At 37.4% G+C, this 13463-nt stretch overlaps 2 protein-coding genes across 9 annotated transcripts in view; one reads left to right on the forward strand and one right to left on the reverse strand.

Annotated features, from left to right (window-relative positions):
• The window catches only part of LOC125451001 (dual specificity protein phosphatase CDC14C-like), a 109737-nt gene extending 98823 nt beyond the window's left edge, over positions 1-10914 (forward strand). For 2 of the 6 annotated variants that reach the window (XM_048527597.2, XM_048527598.2), the window contains exons 14-15: positions 3811-3927; positions 9532-10913. In XM_048527597.2, the coding sequence (XP_048383554.2) occupies positions 3811-3927; positions 9532-9679 (265 nt within the window). In that variant the 3' untranslated portion in view covers positions 9680-10913. Of the gene's footprint in view, positions 1-3810; positions 3928-9415 lie in introns of those variants that run through there. The other 4 variants (XM_048527599.2, XM_048527600.2, XM_048527601.2 and 1 more) reach the window with 4 other exon arrangements.
• Positions 10915-12444: 1530 nt separating this feature from the next.
• Positions 12445-13463, reverse strand: part of zgc:103482 (intracellular hyaluronan-binding protein 4) — a 55828-nt gene continuing 54809 nt past the window's right edge. For all 3 annotated transcript variants that reach the window (XM_048527602.2, XM_059644615.1, XM_059644616.1), the window contains one exon: positions 12445-13451. In XM_048527602.2, the coding sequence (XP_048383559.2) occupies positions 13395-13451 (57 nt within the window). In that variant the 3' untranslated portion in view covers positions 12445-13394. The remainder of the gene's footprint in view (positions 13452-13463) is intronic.

A 13463-nucleotide genomic window follows, 5' to 3' on the forward strand; every position in this document is an offset into this window, starting at 1 on the left:
ATTCTTGGTAGTGTAGATGAGTAGAGAGATCTCGGTGTCCATGTACACAGATCCTTGAAAGTTGCCACCCAGGTTGACAGGGCTGTTAAGAAGGCATACAGTGTTTTAGCTTTTATTAATAGAGGGATCGAGTTCCGGAACCAAGAGGTTATGCTGCAGCTGTACAAAACTCTGGTGCGGCCACACTTGGAGTATTCTGTACAGTTCTGGTCACCGCATTTTAAGAAGGATGTGGAAGCTTTGGAAAGGGTGCAGAGGAGATTTACTAGGATGTTGCCTGGTATGGAGGGAAGGTCTTACGAGGAAAGGCTGAGAGACTTGAGGCTATTTTCATTAGAGAGAAGAAGGTTGAGAGGTGACTTAATTGAGACATAGAAGATAATCAGAGGGTTAGATAGGGGGATAGGGAGAGCCTTTTTCCTAGGATGGTGACAGTGAGCACGAGGGGGCATAGCTTTAAATTGAGGGGTGAAAGATATAGGACAGATGTCAGAGGTAGTTTCTTTACTCAGAGTAGTAAGGGTATGGAACGCTTTGCCTGCAACAGTAGTAGATTCGCCAACTTTAAGTTGTCATTGGACAAGCAAATGGATGTACATGGAATAGTGTAGGTTAGATGGGCTTCAGATTGGTATGGCAGGTCAGCACAACATCGAGGGCCGAAGGGCCTGTACTGTGCTGTAACGTTCTATGTTCTATGTTCTATATGTAGTTAGGAATGTGGGATTAATGGATAAGTATGTTTGCAAATGACACAAAAAATAGCTGGGTGTCTGATAGTGAGGAAGATGACCTGAGGTTACAGAAGGATGTAAGTGGATTGGTCAGAAGGGTAGATCAGTGGCAGATGGAATTTAATCCTGAAAAATGTTAAGTTATGCACTTTGGAAGAAGTGACAAGATAAGAAAAGTACTCAACAAATGACAAGACAGTAGGAAGTTTAGAGGAACACTAAAAAGGTTTTGATGTGCTTGTCCACAGATCCCTTAAAGTAGCAAGACAGGTTAATAGGGTAATTAAGGCATTTTGAGATACTTGCCATCATTAGTAATGGCATGGATTATAAGAGCAGGGAGGTTATGTTGGAGCTGTACATAACTTTGGTTGGATCACAGCTGGAGTACAGTGTGCAGTTCTGGACTCCATACCTATAAGAAAGCCATAATTCAACTGGAAGTGGTACAAAGGAGAGTCACCAGGATGTTGCCTGTGGAACATTTTATATTTGCAGAGATGCTAGATAAGCTCTGCTCCAAGGAAAATGACCAGAAAAGAAAGAGGGAAACTGATTGAGGTCTGAGAGATTATGGGGCATTGGCAGGGTGAATAAAAAGCAGCTGTTCACCTTTTTAAAGGGTCAATAAGGGGTTATACTTAAGGTTAAAAAGAAATTTAGAGGTGATTTGAGCAAAAATAACTTTCACGCAGAGAGTCGGGGAATCTGGAATGCACTGCCTGGGAGGTTAGTAGAGCTGGGAAAGCTCACAACCTTTAAAAATTGCTTGATTGAGCACTCAATGCTATAATATACAAGACAGTGGGCCGAAGAGTAGAAAGTAGGACTAGTGAAGACTTAGCATAGTTTTGTTGGTTTGGACTCAAGGGGCCAAAAGGCCTCTTCTGTAGCCTAATTCTATAATTCTGTCAGATGTGCATGGAATTCTAAGTTCAACTTAAATTACATAAAGCTAATTGATTACTTTTATTAATTCATGTAATATTAGCATTGCTGGTTAGGGCAGCATTTACTGCTCACCCCTAACTGCGTGAGAAGGTGGAGGTGAAACACCTTGAGCCACTTTTGCCTACGAGAAGTCAGCTGCCCAACTGTGATGTCAGGGAGGGAGTTCCAGAATTCTGATCCAGTGACAATGAAGAAATAATTAATATAGTTCCAAATCAGGATGCTGCATGCCTTGGAGGCAAATATGTAGATCATGTCTTCACCTGACCCTCTAATCACTAAGATGGGCACAGTATTTAAATTTGAATTCTGTCTAGAAATAATTTAGTATTAGCATCTTGCTTTTAGACTTAATTTCATTAAAGTACTGCTTAATTTTGGTGTTTAATAAAAGTTCATCTTTTTAATAAACTTTAGAGATTACCTTGTCTAATCTTATCTAATATTTAGATTGGAATTAATTTCACAAGCTTTCACATTTCAAAGAACTAGTTTGAAGCAAATCTAAATATAAGCAACATTATAATTTAGTCATCACTTTATTTAGGTGTAATAATTTGTTGACAGCCAGTTAAATTATCAAATTTTCAAAGAAAAAGAAAGAGACAGAATATTGGACACTTGACATGAAACATCTTTTATGTCAGGTTTTGCTTTAAAGTAGTAGTCATGCCTCCAAATTAGAAAGTCATCGGTTGACACACAACAAGCATATAATTGAAAAAGATCTTGCAATGAAGTAAAAGATAGGTAGTAGACAGTACAAGACAGAATGATACAATGCAATTAAATAGATGACAAGAAAAGGGTCTTGGCCAGCTGAGCCTGGACCAATTCCTAGTGCTTAATTAGACCCAGTAATTATTGTCGATGGATGGTTTATTTCTTCTGTTGGCATCATGCCAATGTGCCTATCAAGATGTGCATTAAATGTTGCTAACATGCTTGCTTCCACCACCTCCCCACTAGTGTATCTTAGGTACCTAACACCCTCTGGATGAAAAATTTTCCCTGCACTTCTCCCCTAAACTTTCTATCTCTCACCTCTTAAGTATTTAACCTTCCCACTAGGAAATAGCCTTTGACAAGCCACCCTATCTATGCTTCACATAATCTTGTAGATCTCTATCAAGTTTCCCCTCCACCTCTGTCTTTCCAGTGAAAACAATTCAAGTTTATGCAAACTCTCCTTATAATTAAAACCCTCCAGATCAGGCAACATTCTGGTAAACATTATCCGTACCTTCTCCAAAGCATCCATGTCGTTCTGGTTGTGTGGTGACCAAAACTGCATGCAGTATTCCAGATGTGGCCTAACCAAAGTTCTGTACAGGGGTAACATGACTTGACAACTTTTGTCAGGGCATCGAATATAAAAGGCATGAGTGCTGTATGCCATCTTGATCACCTTATCCATTCGTGTTGCCACAATTGGGGATCAGTACCACCAGATCTCTCTGATGCTAAGGGTTCTACCATTTATTGTATAATTCGTTCATGAATTTGATTATCCAAAATGCATCACCTCCCATTTTGTCCAGATTTTCCATATGCCATTTCTTTGCCAATTTCTAAATGATGGAGAACTGTACAGTGTAAGGGTGCCTTTCAGTTGAGCTGTTAAATCAGCATTTTCTAAAGACCCTTTGCCACTGTTTGAATAAAATCATAGTACTGACCATCTCAAGAAAAGGAGAGAAGGAGGAAGTGGGATTGTTGGGGGGGGGAAAGAAATATGAAGAAGCTTCCCAATAAGTCATTTCATATCCATATCAGAAACATGCAAACTATAGAAAGGAACTGGGGGAAGAGTTTGTGTTTGGGCATTTACAATAATTCTAAAATGTGAAATGTATGTAATTAAAATGTTTTATGTTTAAGGATATCTTAAGATGTCTGAATTGGCCTGCTGTACTTAATATACATCTAATTTCACAAAATTAAATTGTGATTTATAATTGCATTATTCAGCTTTTTATTTAACCTGCAAGTAGCAACTTATAAGCAATGTAGCTGTTTCACTCTGTGGCATGATGATCAGATTGTATCTTAACTGAAGCAATTTGCTGACTTTTTAAATGCAGACTGTGTATTTCTGTTCCATTTTAACTGCATACAAACATAGGATAATACTGCAGTCTAGCACACAGAGTTGCAAGCCTTCTAATCCGTGTGCTGCTCCTGGCATAAGCCCTATGGGCAAACGGACAACCAGATCCATGGCTGCAAACAATAGTCTGAGGTAAGATGAATTCTGCAGGTACGTTTTAACAAAGCATTTTAATGTACTATATCTAGTATTCTCTTGGGTATTATAAAGTATAATTAGTGAAAAATTAGTTTTTAAAATGGTATTAGTTCATATGAAAAATGAAGTAGATTCTCAATTATCTACTTATTAAAAGTTTGTATTGTCAACTCAGGAGCCTAGATAAAACTAAACAGTCTAAATAATTGTTAAAAATCTAACTGAAACAGGTCAGCTTTTTGGTCTGTATTTTGTATGACAAAGTGAAAGCAGTGTTGTCAAGTACCATAACTTGAAATACTTTAGATACTGTTGAAAAGAAGGGAATGGATGTTGCATACTGTGGCAATTCCTGCATAGGAAAAGTCTAGCAGTAAATTATCATTTTTCATTATTGTAAAATATTTTAGGGAATATGTTCATGCTCAAATATTCTTTAGTAGTTCAATTTAAATTAGTATATTGAGCTATGAACCTTGCTACCCTCCCTAAGCACTCTGCCCTGTGTTTTTACACTTCTCCTGTAGCTGTAGTACATGCGCTATTTGAATAAAATCATGGTCAGTACTATGTCAAGAAAAGGAGAGAAGGAAGTGGGGTTGTTGGGGGGGTGAAGAAATATGATGAAGCTTCCTAATAAGTCATTTCATATCAATATCAGAAACATGCAAACTATAGAAAGGAACTGGGGGAAAGAGTGTGTTTGGGCATCTTACAATAATTCTAAAATATGTGAATCGTCTGTTATTCTCCAGTATTCTCCTACAATCGCTCCAGGCTACTACTTTCACCCAACTCCTCTAGTGCTTTTTTTTTTAAAATAAATGATCTGCTCCCGCTTTCTGCTACTACCAAAAACTGCAAAGAGCAGCAGACAGATCCTACTCACTGACATTCAATAGAATTACATCCCTGATTCTTTACAATCTGATTCAAAATTAAACTCCCTTGCTAACCGCACTGTAAGTGTTCCAAGACATCGAGGACTGATTCAAGATGACAGCTTCTCCAGGGCAATTGGGGGATGACAAAAACTAGTGGTCTAGTCAATAATACCCACACTTTTTTTTAAAAAAATAACATCCTGAGGGTGATCATTGATCAGAAACTGAACGTATAAAGCCGTATAAATAGTGTAGCTACAACAGTAGGTCAGTGGCTGGGAATGCCGAAGCAAGTTACTCACCACCTGACTCCCCAAAGTTTCTTCACAAAGATGTAAATCACGAAATGTGATAAGAACTCCAAGTGTGGAAGGCATTCAACCCATTGAGTCCAACTGACCCTCTAAACAGGATCCCTACCCTATTCCCTGTATTTCCACGGCTAATTCACCTACCTACACATTCCTGGACACTATTGGCAATTTAGCATGATCGATCTGCCTAACCTGTGCCTCTTTGGACTGTGGGAGAAAACTGGAGCACCTGGATAAAACCCACGCACACATAAGGAGAATGTCCAAACTCCACAAAGACAGTTGCTCATGGGTGGAAATGAACCTGGGTTCCTTGCACTGAGAGGCAGCAGTGCTTGCCACTGTGTCATGACAGAATATTTGCCTGGATAACTTCAAAAACACACAACTTGATTCCATCTGGGTCAAAGCTAGCCTTCCATTCACCCTATTCAACATTCACTCCCTTTACCACTGAAACACATTGGCAGCAGTGCATACCATTTACAAGATGTACTGAATGATGCTTTTTTGACATCCCTTCCAAACTTCTGACCCCTACTACTTGGCAGGACCAGGATTACCTGCAAGTTTCCCTCCAACCCGTCCACCATCCTGATTTGAAAATATAGTTCCATTCCTTCACTGTCATAGGGTTCTTTGAACTAACAACAAATCAAAGCATTCAAACATTGAGAAGAAAAGGTCTACATGGGCTGGGTGGGATGCAGAATGAGTGCCATTTTTTTTTAAAAACTGTCAACTTGAATTACCATGCTATAGCTCGAGCTGTCCCATCAGGCTGGCATTGTTGCACCAGCCTGTTTTGATAACCAGCCTTGACATTGTGCTTTGTCAAACACTTCCTTAGAAAATATATAGACAACATCCATTGCATTCCCTTCATCATCCTTGTTAGTTACTTCATTGTAATATGTATTTGGATTAGTCAAGCATAATTTGTCTTTTACAAATCCATATTGGTTACCCTTAAACAGGCTCAAAGCTTAGTTAATTTTTTCCCCAGTTATTGTTTCTAAAACATTACTAACCACTTGATGTCGAAGTGACTGGCCTCACATCATCTCACAAATAAGAATATCACATTTACTACTCTCCAATCCTGACAATTTTTCCCCCGTTATCTAGGCAAGATTGGAAGGTTATGTTCAGCATTGTGCTATCCCCACTGTTTTTCTTGCAGTTATCATAATGAAACTATTGAACTATTCCTCTTTTTGTATGCTTGGCACACATTGCACTCTCTATAGAACTCATGCTTAAAGCAAAGAATCCCAGTTTCTATTGGATTCACTTTTCCACATATCAAATTAAAACATTCAAGTGATAATGTTGAAGGCCTTCCTTAAGTTTTCAGAACTTCCTAAATCTCTTACTAGCAATAAAGCCTGCTCAGGTGGTTCCTCCTCTGCAAAGAATCAAGTCAAGATTGTTAGGAATATATTCTGGAAAAACTGGCCATCATTATCTTAGAAACCTCAGTTGTAATGTTTTGCTTTGCATATTAAACAAATAAGGAGGTCATGTGACTATTTCAAACAGGCTTTACACTAGCTTTGAGCCAGCTGCTTGACAAAGTGCAAAGTTTTCACAAATGGAGGTAAAGGGCATGGACAGCATCGACAAGTCCAAGTGTCCAATGTTTTCTCAATAGGACATTTGTGTCTCACATCAGGCTTTAGTAGCTCAAACTACAGCCTGTTCATTCCATTGAACACACCAACTGCTGCTCTTTTCCTGTCTTTTCCATCTGCTCCAGACACACTCTGACTTAGCATGTCTGTTTGCCACAGTTGTCCTTTCCCTTTACTCCCTTGTGAAAACTTTGTTCTTTATCAAGCATCTAGCTCAAAGCTTGTTTATAAATAATTTGAAGTCACAAGACCCTCTTTAACTTAGTGTTTTGTATTGCATCTTAAACATACCTTACAAACCTCATCAATTGTAATGATATTCTGGAAAAAACTATCTTCCTAACAATTTTCACTTAATTCTTTCTCTACTTCAACTGATATTTTGTTAGCACTGTTTAAAAAAGCAATTCTTCAAATATCCTAGCCTTGTCCAACACCTTCAAGCATATAGCATCCATTTGGTTTTCATTAGGCAGTCTGCCTTTGCTAATGTAAAACCTATACCATAATACACTTAATCAAATGTTCCCCCACAGTCACCTAGACCATTTGGTCCCCCTCATTTCTGTGTACCACATCCAGAAATACCTCCTGGTTATTTGGGCCCAGAACAGTCTGGTGAAGGAAGCTTTGCAAAATGCTTGCAAATTCCTCACATTCATTACAATTTCATGAATATCAAATAGAATAATGAGTATTGATATTGCTACCTGTTCTTGTACATGTAGTTTTCATAGTAAATTATTATTAAGCTAGTTGAACTATATAGTTTCCCTGTCCTGATTTAAACCACCACCCTGATCTTATTTTAAAACAAAATTCACAAGAATCAATTTTCTAACTGCTGTTCTCAAAGTCACTGCTTGCTTATTTAGAAGTACCTCAATCATTTTCAAGCTGTTTCCTAATCTTTCTCTTCTCTGTAACTCCAGCTGACATCTCCAACTAGGTCCTCTGTTGTAATCCAGCAATACTTACAGCTCCTTGAAACTAACCTGACAATGATCTTAACCTTATCACAAAACCAAACAAGTTTTAAAAACTCAAAAAAGTCTCTTATTTGTTTAAATGATGTCATATTCTAAATGATTACACTGCTAAAATGGTAAAGACAAGTGCAGCTAGACTTCAGCTGGCTGCAATGGGCTGCATTAAGTGTCTGCAGCACCTGGGGCTGATGATAAAGCTTCCCCTCCTCCCTCCCCTATGCTCACCCACTACCCAGGCCTCTCCGTTGCCTGAGGAGGGCCCTTCCCTGTGCTGCTTCTATGTTTGTTTCCTCCCTCCAATGTTAATGTGATCCATTTCCTTGTGCCAAAATGGTGGTTGTGCAAGCAAGGCTGGTGGCATCAGCTGGCTGACATTTTGTTCTCGTGTGTGCATGATCATTGATTCACCCAGTAGTGGCTTTCACAATAAACACAGCCTAACCTGTAATGTGACCATGCCCAGGTCTTCACATTTAATGTTAACTGTAGTGCTATGACTCAAGTAAAAACCCTTTTTCCCCATAGTACATAAAGTTAAATCTTTTACAACAACAAAAAACACAAAACCTTTAAATTTTTTTGTGCATGAAGGTTTTGTAAAGAACATTAATTTTGCTTCAAGAATGCAGAAAAAGTGTAAATCCAACAATTAGTGTACATATTCAATAACAATTTAATTTTAAACAATGCTCTATGTATAATCTTGTGTAACTTTAAGGACTAATATTTGTACTAAACTTGCATTGTTACTGTTTTGATGCATTTGAGCCTATGCCTTGCCGCCATAAGGTCTATCCTGGTCTTGTATTACCAACATTTGTCTCGTACTGGAAGATACTGGTTAGTTCTTTGACCGCTTTCCATTATTAAATTTCATAGGTGCAAGTACATGTTGCTTTGTTCTTGTTTTATTCTAGTTTTACCTCTAGCATCAACTTTTTAAAAACTTGTTGCCTTTTAGTATCATTGTCTCCATCCTTCAGGAACACAGAGGAACCAAACATTTAGAATGACACTTCTGCTCCATTTTATTTTGTAAATATGAAAACAAATGCAATTCAGTTGCAGGTTTAGATCCCAGCTTGCTGAAAATTAATGATTGAAATTAAGTATGTAAAAAAATTTAGAATGCAGAAATTAAATTTTGTTGGTTTGTCAAAGTAGTGTACCCCTCTCAATAGGCATGGGAGAAACTGATCAACGAATCCATTTGACTAAAGGATACCTCACCTTAAGCCTTTTGTTTCACTTTTTTGGGGGTGCAAAGGGCTGAAAAGGCTTATTTACTCGTTACTATGAAGGCCTAATGCCTTTTAAAAAGGCACTGCAGTTAAGTGTGATCTTGTCCTCAGCTGACATTCGTGGTTTTATTTTCCTCTCTTCCTTGACTTCCATTCATGAAAGTTGTGACAAATGCACCATGCACCAAGAATGATTTTGAACAATTTATGATTGTGCAAATGTAGGATCATTTACTTTGTATCAAAGACTGTTTGTGTTTTTGATTTCACCCATGCCCCTCCCCCCTCACCCCATACACTGGTTAATTTCCTGAATTAATTCTGATTCTGTGTACAATAAGCTTATAAAATGCACCCTAAACTTTGGTTTTCTATTATGCACTAACATTTATTCTGTTTTTAAAATCACTCAACTATTAGCAGTAAAGTACCATTGCTCCGTTAACATTCACACTTTGAAGTGATACCTCGAACATTTGTGGAGGAATTTGGAGAATGAGATTTTTCTCTCATACTGAACTCGGAATTTATTCCAGAGCAGCACCCCTACACATCACCAGAAGAATCCTTCAAAATCATAGTATTGACCTTGAACTCCACGTCCACAACATAACAAGTAATGGTGATAATGGATCTCTGCAACTTGGTGTACTAAAAGGAACTGTAAGGAACATTTTAATGTGAGTGTCTACCCTCCTGTTGCACAACGTATTGTACCTGATCTGTGAAGCAGAAGGCGAGCCTTTAAACACCATCTTATAGCCAAAGTAGAAAGCACAACAAAATAGTTGTGGTGAGTGAAAACTACAAGCCATTTTATCATTTTCCAGATAAGTGATCATGAAGGAATTAGATACTGAAAAAAGTTTGAAATTAGTTTAAATTGAATCAAACTTCTGACTTTGAAAGTTGCTATTTTGATCAGTTTGTGAATTGAGTATTCTGATATCAGGTGGCCACTCCTGCAACTCTAAATCTCATTAGTTGAAGTAGTTTTCTACTTGTGTTAAATGCTTTAAAAAGCCATCTTCTATGCATTTGAAAATAAAACCTGCAATGTTGTTATTGATGAGAATGCAAAATACCCCAAGCAAGAAGTGACCTTCTACACAAGGCACTGTCCATAGCAAACAAAATCTTAACTTTTATATCTGAGAGTTGTAAACTACTTTAAAGTCACTACGTTATTTAATGAGCAGAATATGTAATGAGTGGGTACTAAGATTATTTCATATAAACTAAACATACCATTAATTCATTCTTTTAAAATGAATGGTTATTAATTTTCAAAAACATTGTTTAAGGAAACTTAAAAGCCAAGTGACCTTGTATTTAGACAGATGTTCTACCTGTTATGGTAGAGTTGACTTGGAGCAGTAAGAGTGCTGTTGTCTGTTGGAAAGAAATTGAAAATCTGACCCAAATTGGGTTAGAAGTATAATATTTTTATATGCATGAATGAGTTGTATTTTCAGTTTTTGAAGTGAATGTCTTCAAGAATGGATTTTTAGCTATACAGTTAGTGCTGTGGATTGGATATGTGCACTTGTTTGGTACAGTACTGTAAGATGAAACTTTTGTAACTTGCTACAAATTTGTATATTCATGTTAAAGCATACAGTACTGCACAATTAGGAGTTTAAAATTGATTGGATAATTTGCATTTGCTTCTGTTAAAGTCTAGACTGGAATCTGATCCAGTATAACTGGTGTACTTTAATTTGTGTGAAGGGTATTTTTTTAATGATGGAATTGTATCTTTTCTGTGGTTTAACCTGTTAATGTTTAATTCATTGCAATGCAAAGCTGGAATTGATTATATATATATATTAGTAGATATTAAAAAAACTTAATTTTGTACAGAAATGTATGGTATGCAGTATATAAACCTTTTGACAGGAAATAAACATAGCATTTTATGTATTTACATTCATTTAGAATGAGATTTAATTTTTTAACTGATTTTTAATCACTCCACTCCAACAAAAATGGGAGATTCAAATAACTGGTTCAGTGGAAGATTCCACACCACCACCCCCCCCACACAACCTGCCAAGCTGACTCAATTAGCTCAACTTCCTATATGACCGAAGTAGTTGTTAAAGATCAGTAAATCTCTTTAAACTCCAAGTATCTTACATTTTAAAAATAAATGAAATTTAACAATTGTCCTAGATCTTGTGACAATTTGGAATTTGTTTACTGCAAATGGAAAGTTTGTCCTCCATCAAGCAGAACTATCACTTTGGCACACTGCAATGTGCAAAAACCCATCGTTCTTCGTTCATCCCATTTGTAAAGCAGGCTAATAAAACCAAGCTAATAAAATCAAGACCTGTACAGGCACATGTCATCTGTCAGGTCAATTTAAGTGATTGAAAGTACAAGATCAACTTTTTATTTATTTACTGGGCCTGTCAAAATGGACTCCATCACCAATTTTGACAGCTCCGCATTTCTCTCTCTCTTCTGCACCCCCCCCGCCCCCCGAAACCAACCCTCTTAGAAACATCCTATTGTAGAGTTCAGATTTAAATCTTTTTTGCTGTTACTAAAGGTTCTGTGTGAAACAATTTTTGTTTTAAGATTTTTACTTGGTCCAGAAAATTGAGCTGCATGTATCCCCAAGAGTGTAATAGTGGTACAGCTCATGACTTCAAATAGATATCATTTACCAAAAATAAAAAAGTTAGACATTGTCAAACAGGCCCTAAACTGGATTAATACATAATGATGTTTGGTCAAAGTGATATCTCCTATCTAGCCGAGAGGTAAGGATGCAAATGTACCTCACAGGTTGATCAAAAGTATCTATAAATCTAATCTAGATACTCAAGTGATTTTGACTTCAAATTACTGAATGCATTAGGACCTCTGTACAACCTTAAGCTTCAAATCCATCTTGCAGCTTTGTTCTGGTTCTCACATTAATTGAAGTCAGTCTGTTACATATGAAGTGCTCCCAAACTAGAACGTCTGTCAGAATGCTTCAGTTGGAAAGCCAAAAAGTTGACAGATAAGACTGCCAAATATTAATTAGATTCAGGCAGAACGTTGTGCTTTAACTCAATCAGATAAGTGTGCTATGCCATTCACTGGATTGTTGCTCAAGGATAAATAGGAGGCAGCTTTTAAGTTTTTTTTTTGTTAAACTCAACATCCTCATCCTGCAAGCCCACACACGAAATCCACCACATTTTCCTCCCACTGCACTGTCACAAACATTGATTGATAATCATGAATAGTTTAGTTTTAAAAAAAATGGTTAGTAGCAGACCCCACAAAAAAATCTGGACTCAAATGCTGATAGAAACTTAGGGTTCTTCTGCTAGGGGGGGGGGGTGGGGGGAGAAAAAGACGAGAGAGAGCTTACCACAACGCAAAGTATCCTGTAAAGTCCTCAGCCACACAGCATTTTGGCAAGACAACTCAAACCAACAACTAGCAAATGCACTAGTAATTGATTTTATTCAGTCATACAATGGCATAACCACTTAAAACAAACCCCTGAATGTTTTCATTCTTAGTGTATACTTGGTGATGCCACTCTGCCATACTTAAAGTGCTGCATGACAATCCCTCACTGTTTCCATACTGTAAACATTAATAATATTGAATTCAACTCCATGTACGGCAACATGAAGATAAAAATAACTAACTTTCAACAAATCTGCATTTATTCTATCAAGTTTTCACAATCATATTTACCAAAAAGGCAAATTTTGCAGTCTTTCCCCTTTACATAAGTTAGTCCAAACTTCACAAATTTAACACTTGGCTTCCAAAAACTGACACGAGGGGGAAAAAGGTTTTCTTTTGTTTTCTGAATTTGTGGTCTAATAAGCAACTTTTCCAGTTCAAGGACATGTGCACATGTGTTTAAAATGGCTTCAAAGTTGCGATTGCAGCTACTTCTGAATAGGCACCAAAATAGGCCACTTCCATAACATGCCTGCACTACTTCAAAATTTACAAATACCAAATGATAGACCATCTTTGTCAGAATATAGGCTGCATTCTCTTACCCGTGTGCTTTTTTGGGAAACCATTACAAATCAAGCAAACAATTCAATATTTTTAATATATAGCATTTTTTAAACATCAAATATACCTCTCTTCAGCAGTTTAAGACATTTGCCAATAATCACACAAAGTAAGCACAAAGTGAGGTGCTGAAAACTCAGGAGAAATGCCATATTCCACCCATCTTTCACCCACACACATTGAGTGAAGTCTATTCACATTCAGTAGTGAACAGAAAAGTCCAATTTCAGTAGATGCAAGCCAACTGCCACTCCTTGTAGTCAGTGTTGCACACTGAAGCAAAAAGCCTCTCTTCGTGATGTGCCAAAACTTACTTTCTTCAAGACCGATGCCAGCTACAAATTTCAATGTTGCTTCAAGCAAGAGCTGGGAAGTCCTCAGGGTCATCAGGATTGGGAGCGCTTACCCGTGTCTAAAGAAAGAC

Source organism: Stegostoma tigrinum, chromosome 3 (genome assembly GCF_030684315.1).
Source record: "Stegostoma tigrinum isolate sSteTig4 chromosome 3, sSteTig4.hap1, whole genome shotgun sequence".
NCBI classification, from domain to species: domain Eukaryota; kingdom Metazoa; phylum Chordata; class Chondrichthyes; order Orectolobiformes; family Stegostomatidae; genus Stegostoma; species Stegostoma tigrinum.